The sequence below is a fragment of the Corylus avellana genome, chromosome ca7 (assembly GCF_901000735.1).
Source record: "Corylus avellana chromosome ca7, CavTom2PMs-1.0".
NCBI lineage: Eukaryota > Viridiplantae > Streptophyta > Magnoliopsida > Fagales > Betulaceae > Corylus > Corylus avellana.
Genome location: NC_081547.1, coordinates 29,065,105 through 29,083,416, shown reverse-complemented (window position 1 = coordinate 29,083,416; position 18,312 = coordinate 29,065,105). Strand labels below are relative to the sequence as shown.

Sequence of the window (18,312 nt, the reverse complement as noted above, 5' to 3'; positions counted from 1 at the left end):
TAATTCGACCATATTCACTTGAATATTTTAGATTCATGTCAAAAATTTGTCTAAATCCGAAAAGATGGGAAAGATTTGTTGGTGACCCCCACACTCCAACCGCTTGCCTACAATGCAAGAAAAAGTCTCAAAATTGTATAACACGGCGGTGTGACCACCCAATAAGAGCAGAACATCGGAGCTAAGAAAGGCGTGAGGAAAATAATACGGTTCCTCCTTTGGAAGGGGCAGTTGATTAATGCTAATTGTTTGTCTCCGACTCCATACTTTTGTGCCAAGGTCTTCCATAACCCACAGCTGCATATTAGACGTTCTTGATATCATGCAAAGCATCGCAAGCCGGCCATTGTAGTCCACGATCTTCCTGAACCAAAAATATTTTCTGTTGCACAGAGGGAAAGGCAACTCAAAAACTCTCCAACTCTCGGTGGTGACATTAAACGCTAAAACATTGTTATTGTCGTTTGTCAAAAGCCAATAGAGCGTGTCGGACACCGACACTGCGGATGCAAATCTGAAGAAGTTGCCTTGGGGCAACGATATTACATCTTTTAATTGTCTCCACATACATGTTTTGGAGTCAAAAATCTCATATCGGCAATGGTAGTTGCCGATGGACGGAGTCGCCGAAGGTGTCAAAAATCGAACTATCTTGTAGCGGAAAGGCTTCGATCCGAGTACCACCATCCCGGTTCCTATAATATTGAACCGGGGTTTGGGATTCGGTATCTTGCACCATTCCTTAGTGCTAGGCTTGCAGACATAATAATATTCAGGTATTTTTTGTCTATTTTTCGAATAACAATCGATGCATAATAAAATACCTTGTTTGGTGGCGGTTTCGATTCTGACACGACCGGGCAAGAATTGGAGGGAGAGGTTAGATCTAGAGTCGGTGTCCAAATTGTTGTTGGAGATAAAGTTGGGCATGAGATTGGTCTCGGACTTGCTTTGCATGAAGAATCCGGATAATGTTTTTGTTCTTTGATGATGCTGGTGCATGAAACTTGAGCCGTACGTGATCAAGTTCCAATCCTTTGAAACCAGCCTGAATCGCCCAATACCCTTTAGCGATGTCCTGGTTAAAATCTCCAAGATTATATCTGGTGGAAGATTTGGAAGAGCAAGAGGAGGCTCCATTGAAATCAAGCAGCAGCTAGTAGAGTGGAGATTTTGATCGAGGCTAAAAATGCAAAACAGGGATTTCTTGCTACTCACAAGGTGCAGTGTTTTAATGGCACTAGGTTTAAAGGTGTTTACTCCGATTCATCTTTGTGAGGGAACTTAAACCTTTTAGATTTTGAGAAAACCTAAAACATTTTTTCGAACACAAAGTTTAGGATGAATTATTTGCATGCCTTTTATTTCTTAGCCTTGGCTTTAAATAGAAACGATTAAAAGAATTAAACTAAGAGACAAACTCCTTAACCTACTAGGATACATGATCCTTTATCTAAGGGATAGGTCCTAATATTACTAGTTATAGTAGGAGTTAGAGATAGAGGAACATATCTATTTCCCTAATCCTTTACATTGCAATTTTAGAAAAGAACGATTTTTTAATATTAGAGATAGAGGAAAATAAATAAATAAATAAAAAATTTATATTTGAAAAAAAAAAACGAAAATTTTAATTTAAAAAGAACAATTTTTTTTTTTAAAAAAAAAAGTATTTTTTAAACGAAAATTTTTATTTTTATTTTTTGAAACAAAGTTTTTTTTAACGGAAATTTTTATTTAAAAGAAACTTTTTTTTTTTTTTTAATTTTGTTTTAGAAAACGAAAATTTTTATTTTCTTAAACGAAAATTGTTAATTTTTTCAAAACAAAAAATTAAGCATAATTAATTTTAAACCTTGTGTGTTTGTAAAAGGTTTAAGTTCCCTCATAATCCAAAAGGTTTAAGGTTTTTAAAAAAGAAAAAGAAAAATTACTTAAAATACACCACATCAGCGGTGTGAAATGCTTCGAATAGAATTTTAATTTAAATGATTTTAGTTTCTTATTCTTAATCTAATACTAGCAAAGATAGAACTCTGACTAATAGTCAGTCACCCATTTTTGGGTTTGTGAAATTGGCCCAAGGATTTAGAGCAAGTATTGTAGCGCCTATCTCTTTCTCAAGACTTCATTGTTTGAACCTTTTATTGCTTTCCACTTTCCCCATTGCCTCTGTTGATTTCAACGTCTACAGGTAAATCCAAACTTTGTGACAGCATAAACAACAACATCATTCAATTTGTTTTCACTTGAAACGGAGCAGATTGATCCCTACAAATAAGGCATTTTTCTTCTTCTTCTTCTTCTTCTTCTTCTTTTCGTCTTTTGATAAGCACATACAACTCAAACAAACACGATTATAAATAAAAACTACTTTTATAGTCAACACTTTCTCCCAAAGAATCTTCCGAGGTATCATTTATGGAAAAGCTCACTTACAGACAAATTCACATATGGTAACAAATATAATGAATTCCAATCTTTTTATCTCATGAAAACACAGTGCCAGTTTCCCACGCCACAACTCTGAACAAAGGGGCACACATTACATATGTATTTATATATCACACAGCAGGCCTTAATAATAAGAAGTAAAACTATGTACCGCCTCTACATAAAATTCTTGCTAGAAAGAATTTTAGCACATTCAAAAGCTATACATTACAGAGTGGACCCACCGATGATCTCAAACAAATTCAAAGCGCATGAGAAGCTTCACGGATTTGTACTTCTCTCCCTTATAACCATGGAGTGGAACAGCTCGAATCCCGCTTCTTAGTTCGAAAACGGGTAGGCATGTTTGGCCTCCAAAGTCGTCCTTCTCGGACATGTCATACTCGTGAACTTCGATCCGAAGCAAAGCCAGTTCGGGGACAGTCAGTGGGAACTCAAACTCCTCATTCCAGTTTGGCACCCAGTTGTCCTCTAATGTCTTCGTTTTCTTCATTACAGAATCGGCAGGGACACCGGCAATTCCGACCTACATACAGATTGATAAATTCATATTTTGAATGAAGAAAATCTTCTCAAAAAGACTATGATTTGCTGAAGGGCACCCTGGGAAGAAATGGGGATGAGTGGGTTCAGCAAATAGATCAACAAATATTGCAAAGGCTACAGGCCACTGTTAAGGTGAAACTTAACTGAAGTCATTGTTAACAATCACAGCAGATGAGGTGGGCAATTACACCACCATAGATCAAACTATAACAGAATAAAGCTGTATGAATCAAATTGTAGATTCTATCAACTTACCCTTGCGTAGAAATCTGGTGGGGAATACAAATCGAAGTGCGTGTGATTAAAATCATAATACCATCCTTCCCCCATGTATACAGTGACCTATTGAATAACAAGAGAGCTATAACCTCGGTTGACACATAAACAAAAAGAATAAATATATATCTTAGAAGGCACTTCCCTGAAAGACTCGAGGAAACTAAAAATCCAGTCATAAGCCCCAGTACTAAAGCACTTACCTTCAAAGTTTTTTTCACTGGTAATGTAACTTTAGGATCAAAGACCTCTTCATGTGGACCACTCTTCAATAAGAAATCTGGTTTTTTAACATAACCGCACCCACCATTTGCTTTGAACATTCCATTCATCAACCAAAGTGATCTTCCATGTCCCTGTCATAGGGAAAACATTCTTAGTAAGTATCAGAGGCAACCACTTTGTGAGAACATCTTTCACCAGCTGAGAACAATATTACAACCAAAAAATTGCTTTAACTTATTGATCAGCAAGCATCACAGAGACACTCAACTAATCACAGAAAGTCCCAAATCCAATGGCATCTCTTCCTTCTCCATCAGAATAGTAGTCCCATGTGGGGAATAAAATGCACACTCATACACGCACATGAGCAAATTTCTTATCTAATAGCTCAATCTAAAAGCAAACATTACTACAAATATCTAATTAACTATTATTAATGGGAACTTCGGAACCTAACGCCTAACCATGACACATTAGAATGTTTCAAGCTACCTCACACCTTTTCCTTCACTGAGATAATCTTAATCAAATTATAGAAGGAACAGTAATAGCAACAGAAACTGTCTGGCAGAAGATTGAAAAAGAACAAACAAACCTGCATATTAAACGCAACCATTTGAGCTCCATGTGTCCACCCAATTAGTGGATTGTAATTTGATGAGTCAACACGTATACCCTTTGGATACACCCTCAGAATATTTTGCTGGGTAAACCTACAACAAGCCAATTATCAGAACATGGAAATTTTGTTGTTTAGCATTCAAGATACAAACCATTATGACATATGTTTTGTTTGATAAGTTCAAAATAAATAAATAAATAATGACATATGTCAAAGCATGTTAATAGTGGAAAACATATATGGTAGTCGCAGGAGACCACCCAATTACAGCACATAATTGGCTGCAACTGGGTCAAAGAATAAGAGCCACAATTTAACGTCAAGCCCAAAACCTGTCTCAGGAAATAATGATTTAACAGTTAAAAGGACTTCTAATGGTAGTCTACTTGGCATTCCACAAAAGTAATCTACCACTTTGAAGAGAGCAAGGATTCCTAAACTAAAAATGATAGCAAGGTCCTAAATAAATGTTGGTGAACTTTTATTAGACAAAGATTTACTGTACATGAGAAACACATCAGAGAAAGAACACTAAGACTTCATTGGTGTTGTTGAGAAGATTTGAGGGGAATGTCCAAGTCTCGTGGATGGAGATCCATCTCATGAAGAGATGAGGAGCATCTCAGAGGAAGATGGGTCCCTAATGTTATTTAATCTCTCAAGGTCTGCCAATGTAGCATATTATATTACTTTGAACTTCTTTGCATTAAGCAGTACAAAAGCAAAAAGTCAAAAAGTCAGCTGGAATGATGCTTTTTGTGTGAATACCAATAAATGGGCAACATTCGTGTAACAATAGAAAAAGGGAACCTATGCAAGGCCTTAAAAAAAAAAATGCACAAAACACAAAACACAAAAGGAAATTGTATTAATACCTGACAATTTCTTTTCCATAAGTCACTACAGCCTTTTCAAGTTGTTGCTCACTTAAGCTAAGACGTCTCACTTTATCAGGATCCACCTTGAAACATTCATGTAATCCACCTTTAGGCTTACCAGCATGAATGGTAATTATACGTTTATATTGAGGTGCAGCAAGTTGTTGCGGCTTAAGATCTCCATCATCAAGAACTTCCTCTTCAATATTAACTTCTTCATCCAAATCATTCTGCCAAAAAAATGTTAAGTCAGCAAGTGAAAATAAGAAGTCAGTACCTTAAACAAATCAGCTAAGTAGCAAACTATATATAACATCTCCACACACCTTGTCATTTGCCACGGTTAAGCCTTTCAGGTTTGAAATTTCTCTCCCCCAAGCTCCTTCATCACCTATTGCTTTACCCTTCTGCAAATCATTATCATTTTCCTTAATTTCTTTGGCCTCCAGGTATTCCTTAGGTGGTTTGGTTGATATGATAATCCTTTTCTTCAAGTATTCTGGGGATGGAAACTCCTTCAAGTATTCTTGGCCAGGAGAATAGAGTATGTCTCCAAATGTTTGAGTGACCATCTAGAAATTGGTGAAAAGGTTGTAAATTATCGGAGTAAGAGTGCTGAAATACTAACATAAAATTAAATGCTCACCTCAGCAGCTTTGGCCTGAAGATCTGGGGTAAGGTGGTCTTCTAGAGTTATCACAACTGGATATTCAGATGCAGTAAAGGCATGCTCCTTTATAGACTTCAAACATTTGAGAAGTTCCACTGGAGTAGTCAGTGTCCTATACGAGAAAAGCAATCCCTTAACTAGGAATATAGTGAGTAGCACACAATAAACCCAACTCAACTCAAATAAGTCTTAATCCCAACTAAGTGGGGTCAGCTACATAAATCCTTTCTCTCCAATGAGCCCAATCTGAGGCAATACGCTTAACTACTCTTAATTTGAACTTCAAAGATACTTGTGAAACTGTATCCAAATGGGGGGAAAAGCCAACTGGTACTGGAAATTATTAGAAAAATCATATTATTGTCGCATTGAGGGATTTTCATATTTTCCATTTTGGCTTTCTATTCAAACGTTCTTCAATTTTAATTGTTAGATAAGGGACAGTCTTATAGGAAATTTTCAAAATTTCTGTCATTCAAATTCAACTCATTTGGTCAAAGATTGTATCAAAATTTGAAATGAAGAATGATACAATCTTTTCCTAGTATCAACAACATTACTAGTATCCCTTTTCTTTTCTCCTTTTTGGGTGGCAATTAATGTCCATACTCAAAAAGCAGATACCACCAACAAGAGGTTCTTCAAGAAATATGATTTCATTCTCATTTTCACAGAGATAAGAGGTAGCTTGCTCCCATCATAAAGCAGACAACAATTTGCACATTAAAACCATACCCTCCATGAAGAACGTCCACATTATCTTTTGAGGAGTTTGGCCATATATCCAATTCAATAACCCGCACTCCTCCCAGCAGAGCCTGTATGATGGGGACATCGCTGCAGTCACTACTGAGTTGATTCCCAGTCAGATAGGAATTGTGACCGGTAAATATGAAATAATGAGACAACGGTGCAGTCATATCATGGTGCACCTGGATCACAATAAATGGTTACCATTAAAAGCGTTGTACGTAGTTTAAAATTTACAGTGGCAATTTAATTACTTAACAATTGCATGAGAACTTAATCTGCTTCACCAGTAGTTATAAGGAAGTGAGACAACCAAAATGTAATCCCAAATCAAGAAAAGCCATCAATTTGACGAACACAAAAGACACAGATGTTTTAAAGGATATGCTAGTAACCGTTTGCGTAGAATAGACAATAGACGCACCATACATTAGGAAGAAATTCTAAGCAGACAGGGAAAGAAAAACAAATATACCAACACACACCACAAACATGCACATGCACATAATCACGTCATAAAAACAAAAATCCAGTAAAAGGGTCTACAATAGTCCTCTTCAAGCAACACATTGATGATAAATAAGTTTCCTAATTTGAGTACTTTTTCCCTCCCGGGCCCTATGGGACGGGTTATTTCTAGTTCTTCCGGAGCCGCTCCTTCTGCAGCTGTTGCAATCACAAATCTTTTATATTTCACGATTTTCATTTTTATTTTTTTGCATTAATTTCAGTGAAAAAGGATTAACCGAAATTTTATCATCCAGTGAAATTATCACGCTATTATGAGCACATTACCACCGGTGACAGAATGGCAAATCCCAATAGCAATAATCTGAACTAAGCTAAATCCCAGCTGTTCCTTTCTTTCCAAAAACAAACAGAGCAGGAACCACAAATCCCACTAACAATTTCGCTCTCTTTCCTTTTCCACTACTTCCTCGCAACCCAACACAAGGCAATCAAAAAGTCCGTACAGTCAACACAAAGTCTTTAACTGCGATATTACAAAATTTCCAAAATTTCACTTCGCATTTATCTTCTTCCCAAAGGAGCTCAATATACTTATATAAACACACACACACACACACACACACACACACATATATATATATATATATATAGAGAGAGAGAGAGAGAGAGAGAGCATTGTTACCTTTGGAGGCAAGAGAGGAGGGTTAGAGTCGGAGAAGAGGTACTTGAAGAAGCCTTCGAGATTAAGGCCCTTCCGGTGGAAGATACCGAGGTGGCTGAGACTGTCGAGGATGCCCTGAGCATCCTCGGTGGTGGCCTTGTCCTCCTTCTGGACCTCGATCAGGAACCTCCGGAAGTGATCGACGGTCACAATCCCATTCTCCGAGTACCGCTCGAAGAGCGTCTTGATCTCCACCGGCGCCTCCGCTGCCGCCAGCCTGAACCGCCGGCGGAAGCAGAAGCACACTCTGTAGGTCTGTTTGGACATCGCGTCAGTGAAATCCTAGTCAGCAGGAATAGCAGTGAATGTGGATCAGAGTGAGAGCTCCAAGTTCCAGGGCTTCTATTTCGATCGGGATTGCGAATATAGCTCTGCGTCCGATGGTTAATAATTCCGGGAAGATGGTGATAAACGCTGTGGGCCCCGAGTCAGAGACTTTTTTATCGTGTGGGAGGCCCTGGTTGGAGCAACTACAAAAGTTGCTTCTTGCATTGATTATCTGCATATAATTTGATATATGTTAACGTGTTTTTGTTTTTTAATTAAATAATTTTTTATAATTGTTTTTGTATTTTTAATTTATCGATAATTTTGTGAAGTTTTCAGTATCAAGAAAATGGCCCATGGGCCCATGAGTAGTACATTTTATTTTTTGTTTTTTTGTTTTTAAAAGGGTTATAGTATAACTTTACTTTTGTTTATATTATTAAAGAAAAGACATAAGTAGGAAGGACAAGCACGTGTAATTTTGTATTTTTAATTTTTTAATTTTGTTTAGTTTTAAGTTTTTGTATTTTTTATTTGATAGTATTAATGTCTTTTTACATTTAAAAAACACATATTTTGCCCGAGATTGACTAAAAGCAAAGGTTTGTTGCAAGAAAATAGTAATTAAAGGAAGCTGAGTATGACAAGTAATAATTTACGAAGACAATTTATAAATGAGTGATAATTTGAGGAGAGTAAAAGTATTTAACCTAATAATTTATTTGGGTGTCACTCTTCCCCGTTATTAGCGTATGGTATTTTGTCACATGCCTTGACTACCCCTGGGTGGTGAACTAATCCAATGGTTATATGATTGTTTGGTCATCTCCAACAATTGGCTTAGGGGGTGGTGAGTGGCCTACTAGCCCCTTCTCAAACTATTTCTTTTTTTTTTTTTTTATAATTTGTAAGTTTATATGAATTTTGTTAGAAAAAGTGTTGTAATTTGTATGGAGGAATTATTTTATTATATAAGTATACTACAATAATTTATAAGGAATTTGTGTATTACAAGATCAAACAATAGGAATCAATTTAACCATTTTTTAATATATATATATATATATATATATATATATTAGATAATCATTCTATTTTATAATAGTTTAGAATTTTTATTTTTTATTTTTTAAATAAAAAATGCTGACGTTTAGGTAGATGAATACTTATAGCTGTTGCTGACGGTAGGTTTCCCATTTAGACGTTTTGTTTTATTCACAAAGACGGTTTTGATTTTATTGGAAGCAAAAAGGTACAAATTTAATGGATAATTATAGGGACAAAAACGTACATCATTACTTATTGATGTCGGTCGGTTTCTTCTCTTCCTCTCTCTCTCTTTACATTTTCTCTTCGTGAGTTACATTTTTTTTTTCTTGTCTTTATTTGAGCGAGTTGATTTATATCAGTAGGGCTGTCTCTGGCCAAAAGTTAATGCGGGTGAAGGGTCGGAATGAATAAGCAGAAGGGTACCTTTTCTTTTTTCTTTTTATTTTTTATTTTTTATTATTATTATGTTGGAGAACTTCTATGAGGCGGAACCCTTCCGACCTATTCTATATAATAAACTTAAATTCTGTGCATCGCACCTTTAAAAATTTTCCAACACGAAACTGGATAGGACACATATTTTGATGAAGAAATGTGGTATACCTTACATTTTCTCTTCTTTTTTTTTTTTCTTTTTTTTTAAAAAAAAGAATGCAAGAGTATCAAAATCAATATGGAAAAACGTAGGATTGTTGTCCCTTTTTTTTTTTATTATTTTTTTAAGAAAAATGTTGTATAACTAATGAATAGACCCTACAAATTAAATAGAAAAGATCATTCAACTAACCTTCATGAAAAGACATCAATGAAATTTATGAGGAGAGCAATTTGGAGTAATTTTAGAAGATTTATTTGTGTTTTAGTAGAATAATGTAGCTATTAAAATTACTCTTTAATTAAAATCTAATAATGATCAATCATAAATTATTATTCATTCAATAGCTCAATTATTTCAGCAAGTTCCATTATCTTCTTCAAATTTCCCAAGTCAACACTAGAGTCTACCCTTGGTAAGTCGGTGGCATATTCCAAACGAATATGCACCATGGCAAGTCAGTTTTATGTGCGATGGGTGATGGCTATCTCTAGCATATGTGGTGGGGCGTCCATAGCATGAGGGTTGGCCGGTAGTACCCTAACACTGCCTTTGGAAAAAATAAATCTAGCTTGAGCAAGCCAAGTACTCAAGTAGGGCTCGGCTCGAGACCTAAAAACTCTTGTAATGAAATTTAGGTACGAAAAACTCTTGAAATATAATTAACACAATTAATGATACTAATTAATGACTGGTTCACTCTTAAAAAAATCAGTTAAAAATTTATATCTTAAAAAATCGGTTTAGTTTTTTTTAAAAAATGAGTTCACGCACATGTCGCAATTTTAAAACACTTTTGGGAGGGGTTTCGACTTTTATATATATATATATGATTAGAACATTTTTTTTCTCACACAAAAACGCCATTGAAAAAGCGTTAACAAACGGAACCATTATCTTTTAGCTAATTACAACTGGTTCATCTGTATGCACCCGCTGTAGCACAAAACATTGTAAAAGATGCAATATGGACAGAGTGGCAGGAACATATTATCCTAAAGCCTACACAAACTGAAACCGCATTAGAAGCTTTACATGTAGTTTCTGGCTCTTTTCGCCATAGAGTGGGACGGCACGAATCCCAGGTCTTAGCTCCGAGACAGGCAAACATGTCTGCCCACCGAAGTCATCCTTCTCAGACCTATCATACTCTCGGACCTGAATCTGAAGCAGAGCAAGCTCGGGAACTGTCAAAGGGAATTTGAATTCCTCATCCCAAAAAGGAGCCCAATCATCCTCAATAACCTTCGTTTTCTTCTTGGCAGCATCAGCTGGCACCCCAACAATGCGGAGCTGCCATAAAGAACTGTCACTATCACTATACATGAACTCACGCAACCAAACGGACCCTAAAATGTATTGGAGATGGATATTTGTATTGAGGCAATGTTTACTGAAACAATCAAACTAACCTTTGTATAGAAGTCTGGTGGTGAGTATGAGTCGAAGTGGGTTCGGCTAAAATCCAAGTGCCATCCATTTCCCATATATATATTCACCTAACAATCAAAATCGATGCTTTAAGAAGAGGACACCAAACTAATCACATTTACTTCTAAGCTAAGATAATATTCTCACCTTTAATGTCTTCTTCACTATCAAGGTTCTTTTAGGATCAAATACTTCATTGGATGGACCCTTCTGCATCAGAAAATCAGGTTTCTTCACATATCCACACTCTCCATTGGCTCTAAACATCCCTTGCATCAACCAAAGTAATTTGCCATATCCCTGGTGAAGGAAAACTCACATGTTTATACGGATTTTCTAGTGGAGATGAGATGATTCTCAAACGTATTGAATACTTTCGTGCTGAACATCATTTTAAAGCAAAAGTAGACAACGAATTGGAACACCCTCAATGCATGATCAAAGATGCATCTTTTACTTGTATGGACTTGAAATTTAAAATGGTGATCAGTGACCACTCATTTCATGATTTAAAATTTCCCTTCCAAATCCTTCTTTATGAGACATCAAACACATTTATTCTCCTCTTCTTTACCATCTTTCCTCTTTTGCATGATAGTTTTCTTATGTCATTTTTAAAATAGCATTCACTTCAACAAATGACTTCACAAAACAGAAGAGAAGCAATTTTTTCCCAGCTATGCCTTGATTTGATTCTTGGCATAGATAATAAAGCTCAATTGGGAAGGAAAAGAAAAGGCCCCTCATATAGCATAAAAGCAATGTGATAAAGGAAATTTAACAAAATGGGAAATCTTATGACGGAATATTTGTTCTCATATCCATGCTAATATATATAAATTGAGCAGAAATTGCAGAGTTCACACAAATGTTTCAAAAAATTATGCTTTCATTTGAATACAAAATTTGAACCTAACCTGCATATTAAATGCAACCATCTGAGCCCCATGCATCCACCCAATATGTGGCTTGTAATTAGAGGAGGTGACACGTGTCCCTTTAGGGTATATTCTCAGCACATTTTTTTGTGTGAATCTAGAAAGTATGAGAGCCGATATCAGAATGAATCATCCAGGGGAGAATGTAGACAATAAGACAGCTAAAATGTCTTGCAACTGTCTACCACCAATTAAGTTAAATAGATACCTTACAACATCAGTTCCATGATTTGAGGCGGCCTTCTCAAGTGTCTGTTCACTCAAACTAAGGCGTCTAACTTTGTTAGCTACAATTTTAAATGCATCCCTTAGACCACCCTTTGGTTTCCCAGCATGGATTGTGATCAAGCGTTTGTATTCTGGTGCCCCTCGCTTGCTTGATTTGGGATCACACACATTAATGTCTTCATCATCTTCATCATCTTCATCACTGTCGCTCTGTCATCCACCAAAAGAGTTCATGTAAATAGGCATGCTTTGGGAATCAAAATGCAAATATATATATATATATATATATATATCATATTTTAGCTCACTATCTCCTCCACTTCTGGCTCATCCGTAGGGTCTGATGTCTCCTTTCCTGATGCATCTTCTTCAAATGATTCCCTTCCACTATTCGAAACACTGCCCTTATCTTTGACTTGCTTAGAGTCCTCAAGGTACTCTTTTGGTGGTTTAGTAGAAATGACAATTCGATGTTTCAATGACTCTGGTGCAGGGAATTCAGCTAAGTATTCTCCCTGGGGATAATACAGCATTTCTCCAAATGTTTGAGTGACCATCTACATGCAAAATGATTTGAGGTTTACATAAAAGAAACACATATAATTCAAATATTAATGCGAAAGAATCAAAGAGGGTAAAGAAAAGGCAAACCTCCGCAACTTTGGCCTGAAGGTCAGGGGTAAGGTGGTCTTCTAAAGTTATGATGACAGGGTAGGGAGATTTGACAAAAGCATACTCTTTAATGGACTTCAAACATTTGACGAGCTTCACTGGAGTGGTCAGGGTCCTACAGTGATTCATGCACACAATGGCGAATCGATGAGATACATTATAATGCATAGATAGAAAACTATTATATGTGTTGTGCTTTAATGTATTCCTTTCAAATGCAATTGGGTCCATACAGATACCAAATGATCTTATAGCACAGTCTAGACATAAAAAAACGATCACATTGCTAGTAGAGGTGGGTTTGAGAATCAGCTTGTACCTTCCATGAAGGACAAGAACATCATCTTTTGTAGAATTTGGCCATATATCAAGTTCAATTACTCTCACACCTCTCTGCAGTGCCTTTATGATTGGAGCATCGCTACAATCACTGCTGAGTTGATTCCCAGTCAGGTAGGAATTGTGCCCTGTATATATGAAATAGTGTGACAATGGAGCAGTCATATCATGGTGTACCTGTAATCACATATACTCTGTTAAAAACGAACCTGAAGTAGTCCCTATATTGCAAATGACTAATCTGACAAAGGGCATCATATATAATTATATTCGTATCAATAAATTCATGTCCGAGAACCAGCACAAAAAGTTGTTTGAATAATGCCAAAAACTACGCTATAGAGAATCAACCCTTCAATCAGTTTTTATATTAAAAATAAATAAATAAATCTAAGTACGAAGATATATATATTGCTAAACATCATTTTGCTTCCACTTTGTTGCTAAGAAAAGTACACAGAAACGAGGAAAACAAGAAAAAGGATTATAATAATAACGTCGTGCAACGATATTTCCAAGAAAAAAAGAAACTCATTGAACCAGACCAGACCATTGATCAACCACATAATATGCAACGTTTTTGTTTCCGTAAAGTAATTAAAATCAAGCACTCGTATATTTTCTCGTTGACCAGACGGACAAACATGGCGTTACAGAGAGAGGAGGGAGAGGTAACCTCAGATTTGATGGGACCGTTGAGATCATCGAGAAACAGGAAATGGAAGAAATTAGCGAGGGAGAGGCCTTCCTTCGCGTCGTGACGCTCATGCAGAACCCGCTCTACGAACCGGCCCGCATCGGACGCGGTGCAGCCCACCTCTGCCTGGTGCTCCACCAGGAACCGAAGGAGCTGATCAACCGACATGTGATCCCCACCACCGGCGAACCTCGAGAACGCTTCCTTCACGTCGGCCGGCGGACCCACCTCGCCCGTCTTGAACTTCCTGCTGAACCCAAACATCTTGTACTCGTAGCTCGCCATTTCTTTCCAACCCAACAATTCTTTCACTCACCCACTCTCTCTCTCTGTTCGTTTTTTCAGTGGGTTGTCTGTCTTCTTGGCTTGTCAATGGGGTTTCGAGGATTGTAATTTGTAAAGGTCAAGGCCCAAGGGGAGAGAGAGATAGAGAGAGTGACGAGGTGGCCTATAATATAGGAGTGTTTGAAGGTGGATCGTTGGACGTGACCGACAGTAGACGACGATTCATCGTTCTCGTAGGCTTCTGATCCTGTCTTGTTCTTTCTTCTAACTAATTGCATTGTGGATTAGCACAATCTTTGAGTGATTTGACTAATTAGACTTAAACTTTTTGTTATCATTATTATTATAATGACTTCGGAGAAACAAAATATGAGACCATTATACCAATTAAAATTACTATTTTTAATTTTTCTTAAATAAGTTTAAAATTATTGAACTTTTTTGTAACATATAGATGATTAAATATGTAAAATTTAATTTGTCTTTTAATTTTACTTGAAATTGAAAAATCTTAATCCCATTTTAATAAAGCCAATAATTTGACATTTTAAAATGATATTTATAACTACTTAGAATTACAAATAATGTCACCTTAGTAAAGGCATTAATCATAAGTCTTAAATTAATTTGAAGGTGGAAATTTTGAAAAGTCATATGACGACATTTCAAGAAATATATATATATATATATATATATATTAATTTGAAGGTGGAAATTTTGAAAAGTCATATGACAACCTTTCAAATATATATATATATATATTAAGTCTCTAAATGGTAGTTCAATCGATTGTGGATCATATTTAATGAAGTGGAAGTCACTAGTTCAAATTCATCCTCCTCTTCTCTTGCGTGGACATGTCAACAAAGAAATATATATATATATATATAAAATGAATAGTCTTAAGAACGGTTTTTTCATGGTATTAATATAATGTTCAAAAGCACATTCATCAATACACCCAACCAAAAAAAGAAAAGACCCAATCATTACAATTTACATATTAAGATAATATATAAAATATTTTTCATGCATATTTTAAATACAAATTAAATATCTAAAAGATCAATCTCAAATTCTCAATAAAGGAAGTTAGGTGACAAGCTGAATTTTGATAAATATCTTGTGTAGAATATGATTAGGAAAAATTTGTAACGTGAGCTCTACTTTATCGGTGGAGGCCAGGAGGGTCCCTTTTAGCATCATTAAAATGTTTTCTTGAAATCTACCCAATAAAGCAAAAAGTAACCAAAAAAAAAATATCCCTTTACGATATAAGAAAGTAAGGAAAAAAAAAAGAAAAGGGAATGCTAGGCCTAACAATAAATTTTACAGAAAAAATTTTATAAACTTACGTGGCAGAATATTATTAAGTTTTATTTTATATCTAATCATATTGTGCCACATCAGTTTGTAAAAGTTTTTCTGTAAAATTTATTTGTAAGTCTAACATTCTCAACAAAAATAAAAAATAAAAAAAGCTCACCGCCACCGTGTGAGACTGGCACGAGTCATTGTTTTTTTTTTTTTTACTTAATATTTTGGTACTTTCTTACAAGTCCCAAAAGGTGTGTACTTTAAAAAAATGTTAGGTTTTACAAATTTTATTTTAAAAATTAATATTTTAGTAAATAGAATGATAAAGTAATGAGATGATAACACATTATTTAATAACCTAATTAAAAATAAAACCTAGCATTTACTCGTATAGTTTTTGTCCACACATAAAATAAAGCCTCATTTTTTTTTTTTCGGTTAAGATTAAAACTGATTTGATCAATGCAACTTCATCCCACTTGTCAAAAAGTAAGGAATATCTTGAGGTGGGAGTTTTGAATTTTTATTTGGATTTTTATATATATTTTTGTAATACAAGGACCTCGTTATATTTTGTGGACATATAACGAAAATTTTACATATTAGCCATTTAAGTTCACAAAAAATGTTAACCGTAGAAAATATTGATAAATTAAAACCCCCATTGGAATTTTTAAAAACCTAAGAAAATATTGCAAATCATTTGGCATATTAGTTTCTTGGGTAAAGCTATTATTTCCCTACATTTATCACTCTTATTTTATATGGACTTTTTATATAATTATTATTATTTTTTTATTTTTTTTAAAAAAGTTGCTTAAAGCATGTTTCATTACTAAAAAAAGCCGGAGTCTCTAGGCCCTTTTTCTCATAAAACTGTTTTGGGAGGAGGGAGCAAATTCTCCCCGCTCCCTTCTCTCCCCTTCCCTTTCTACTCCCTGCTCCTACTCTTCTCATCTCCTTTTGGTTTTTATTTTTATTTTTATTTTTTTTAATGTTTGTAGGTGTTCTCCGACCAGATCAATAATTTCGGTCTCTCCGCTATGCATCTGTCCACCTTTTACCGTGTTGTGTCGTTCATCTTCTCTCTGGTCGCTACTGCTGCTTATTAGTTGTTTATTTGTGTTTTTTGTTTTAAATAAGAGGTTTATTTTCTCTCGATCTGCCCTCATGAGCGATGCTGAATAATTAGGTGTGAGGGTTATTTCTCACGGCCAGTTTAAATAAATTTTGTTAGAAAATTTAACTCCCCATGTCTTAGATCTAGTCTGTTCGGAACAGATCAGTTCTTTAACTGTATTTGTACATAGGTTTGCAAAAGATTGAAGTCATAAATAACATTTAATTGTAAGAATTTTTGTTTGTATATACGACTTTGTAATCTCATAGTATGTGACTATATTTTTACAGAATTTTATGTTTTTTACTTTATTATATAAGAGTTTTATGTTTGTGATATTTAATTAATGAAATCTTCGTATTTCTGTTTAAAAAACAAAAACCGAAGATTGGTATTACGTGGCAAAATTACAGCTCAATGTGATTTTGACGTGGCAAAATATCTGACAGCTCGAGGAAAAAGCCCAAAACCCGGTCCTATATCGTAGTGGACCAGAATCTGAGGCTAGCTCGGAGCTAAAAGAAGCTGAAGACATGGCCACCGCAACAAAGCTGGTGTCGTTAGCTCTTTTCTGGGTCCTGATTCTGTTCGGAACCCTAGCTATCATCCAGGTACTTCAACCGTTTTATCAAAATCTTCAGTGTAATGAAACTAAAGCCGTCATTTTTTTTGTTTTTTCACGTTTGTTTTGGGATCAAATTTCAGAATAGATTAAGCGATGCCGGTGTCTTATCTGAGGAAAGTGTTATTAGAAGTCAGCCCCAGGAGGTTTGGAGGCTATCTTTTTGCTGTTCAAACAAACAGAGCCTAATGAATTGTTTTTTCCTACTTTGGGTTTTATTTGGTGGTTAAAGATATCTATTTGGTTTGAGTATGTGAATCAGAAAAACAAGTTGGAGGAGGATCTGGAGGAAGTGACCAACAAAGTGTTCTTCGATATTAAAATTGGTGGAAAAGATATGGGTATGGCCTTTGTGGGTCTCTGTGTTTGACTATTTGTTGTGCTTTGTTTAGTACCACAGAATTGGAATTTCAAATCTTTTTCACATGGGCAAAAATGTATATGTAAGTCTTTACTGTTTTTGTCCTTATACTGCAAATATGATGCATTTATATCGTCAGATTTGATTCTTTGGTGAAGTGGAAATGGTTACTGCATTGGTTGCAGGGTTTTGTTTCCTTGAAGAAAAAAAACTTGTATTCACAAAAAATCTACACCATGAAAGCCGCGAATTGGATATGTTAATGACTTCTGCATATGAAATGATATAGAATGTCATTGTCCGGGTCTTTTGTGATGCCTTTGAAGAGATTTTGTTGCAGCATTGCTGTTTTTTGGGTGCTTTGGGAAGCATTTAGACAATGTGTATGGGCCAGGGCAATTTTGTATTTATTTGTTCACGAAAATGTTTACATCATTCTTTATACCATGCTGCTGTGACCATGGTTTTTATGTTATGTTTATGAATTTACACATTTAAGTAGTTGATAAGTTTAATTGGACTAAACTCTTTATATTTTTATGGATGAACGTGGTTATAAGAAATGTCCTGTAAAACAAATAGAGCTATCTGAAATTCCATGTCAGAAGCTGTTACCATGGAATTTCAGAGACAGCATTTTGTTGATTGGCTGCATGAATTTAGTCTCAACATTCTTATACGTTTTGCAAGAATGTTCTTTAAACATTGTATTAACCATCATTTTCATTGCTTGCAGGTCGCATAGTCATAGGCCTATTTGGTAATACAGTTCCTAAA

At 35.4% G+C, this 18,312-nt stretch overlaps 4 protein-coding genes across 4 annotated transcripts; 1 reads left to right on the top strand and 3 right to left on the bottom strand.

Moving 5' to 3' along the window:
* Positions 1-33: 33 nt before the first annotated feature.
* LOC132188136 (F-box protein At5g49610-like) lies at positions 34-1,140 on the bottom strand. The gene has a single exon (XM_059602538.1). It carries the CDS (start codon positions 1,138-1,140, stop codon positions 34-36), a length of 1,107 nt encoding a protein of 368 aa, XP_059458521.1.
* Positions 1,141-2,389: 1,249 nt separating this feature from the next.
* LOC132186727 (phosphoinositide phospholipase C 2-like) lies at positions 2,390-8,101 on the bottom strand. The gene is made up of 9 exons (XM_059600751.1): positions 7,575-8,101; positions 6,407-6,603; positions 5,648-5,783; positions 5,328-5,573; positions 4,999-5,231; positions 4,097-4,214; positions 3,480-3,632; positions 3,256-3,342; positions 2,390-2,980 (listed from the first exon to the last, which is right to left on the bottom strand). The coding sequence occupies exons 1-9, from the start codon at positions 7,878-7,880 to the stop codon at positions 2,687-2,689; spliced, it is 1,770 nt and encodes a 589-aa protein (XP_059456734.1). The 5' UTR covers positions 7,881-8,101; the 3' UTR covers positions 2,390-2,686.
* Positions 8,102-10,391: 2,290 nt separating this feature from the next.
* On the bottom strand, positions 10,392-14,359 carry LOC132187449 (phosphoinositide phospholipase C 6-like). Its single transcript, XM_059601763.1, has 9 exons — positions 13,810-14,359; positions 13,114-13,310; positions 12,774-12,909; positions 12,431-12,679; positions 12,103-12,332; positions 11,874-11,991; positions 11,104-11,256; positions 10,938-11,024; positions 10,392-10,818 (listed from the first exon to the last, which is right to left on the bottom strand). The coding sequence occupies exons 1-9, from the start codon at positions 14,113-14,115 to the stop codon at positions 10,528-10,530; spliced, it is 1,767 nt and encodes a 588-aa protein (XP_059457746.1). The 5' UTR covers positions 14,116-14,359; the 3' UTR covers positions 10,392-10,527.
* A 2,686-nt stretch (positions 14,360-17,045) lies between these two features.
* Positions 17,046-18,309, top strand: LOC132188134 (peptidyl-prolyl cis-trans isomerase CYP21-2-like; the record flags this gene model as incomplete). Its single annotated transcript, XM_059602537.1, has 4 exons — positions 17,046-17,163; positions 17,258-17,320; positions 17,437-17,515; positions 18,272-18,309. Coding segments are annotated over exons 1-4 (258 nt in total), but the record flags the coding sequence as incomplete, so codon positions are not given.
* Positions 18,310-18,312: the final 3 nt, after the last annotated feature.

Coding starts and splice junctions, on each gene's coding strand:
- LOC132188136 (XM_059602538.1), bottom strand. CDS start 1,140: ATGGAGCCTCCTCTTGCTCTTCCAAATCTTCCACCAGATATAATCTTG.
- LOC132186727 (XM_059600751.1), bottom strand. CDS start 7,880: ATGTCCAAACAGACCTACAGAGTGTGCTTCTGCTTCCGCCGGCGGTTC. Junction 6,604..7,574: donor CTCCTCTCTTGCCTCCAAAG/GTAACAATGCTC, acceptor ATTGTGATCCAG/GTGCACCATGATATGACTGC. Junction 5,232..5,327: donor TAACCGTGGCAAATGACAAG/GTGTGTGGAGAT, acceptor TTTTTTTGGCAG/AATGATTTGGATGAAGAAGT.
- LOC132187449 (XM_059601763.1), bottom strand. CDS start 14,115: ATGGCGAGCTACGAGTACAAGATGTTTGGGTTCAGCAGGAAGTTCAAG. Junction 12,910..13,113: donor GTTCTTGTCCTTCATGGAAG/GTACAAGCTGAT, acceptor GAATCACTGTAG/GACCCTGACCACTCCAGTGA. Junction 10,819..10,937: donor CACCAGACTTCTATACAAAG/GTTAGTTTGATT, acceptor TCTTTATGGCAG/CTCCGCATTGTTGGGGTGCC.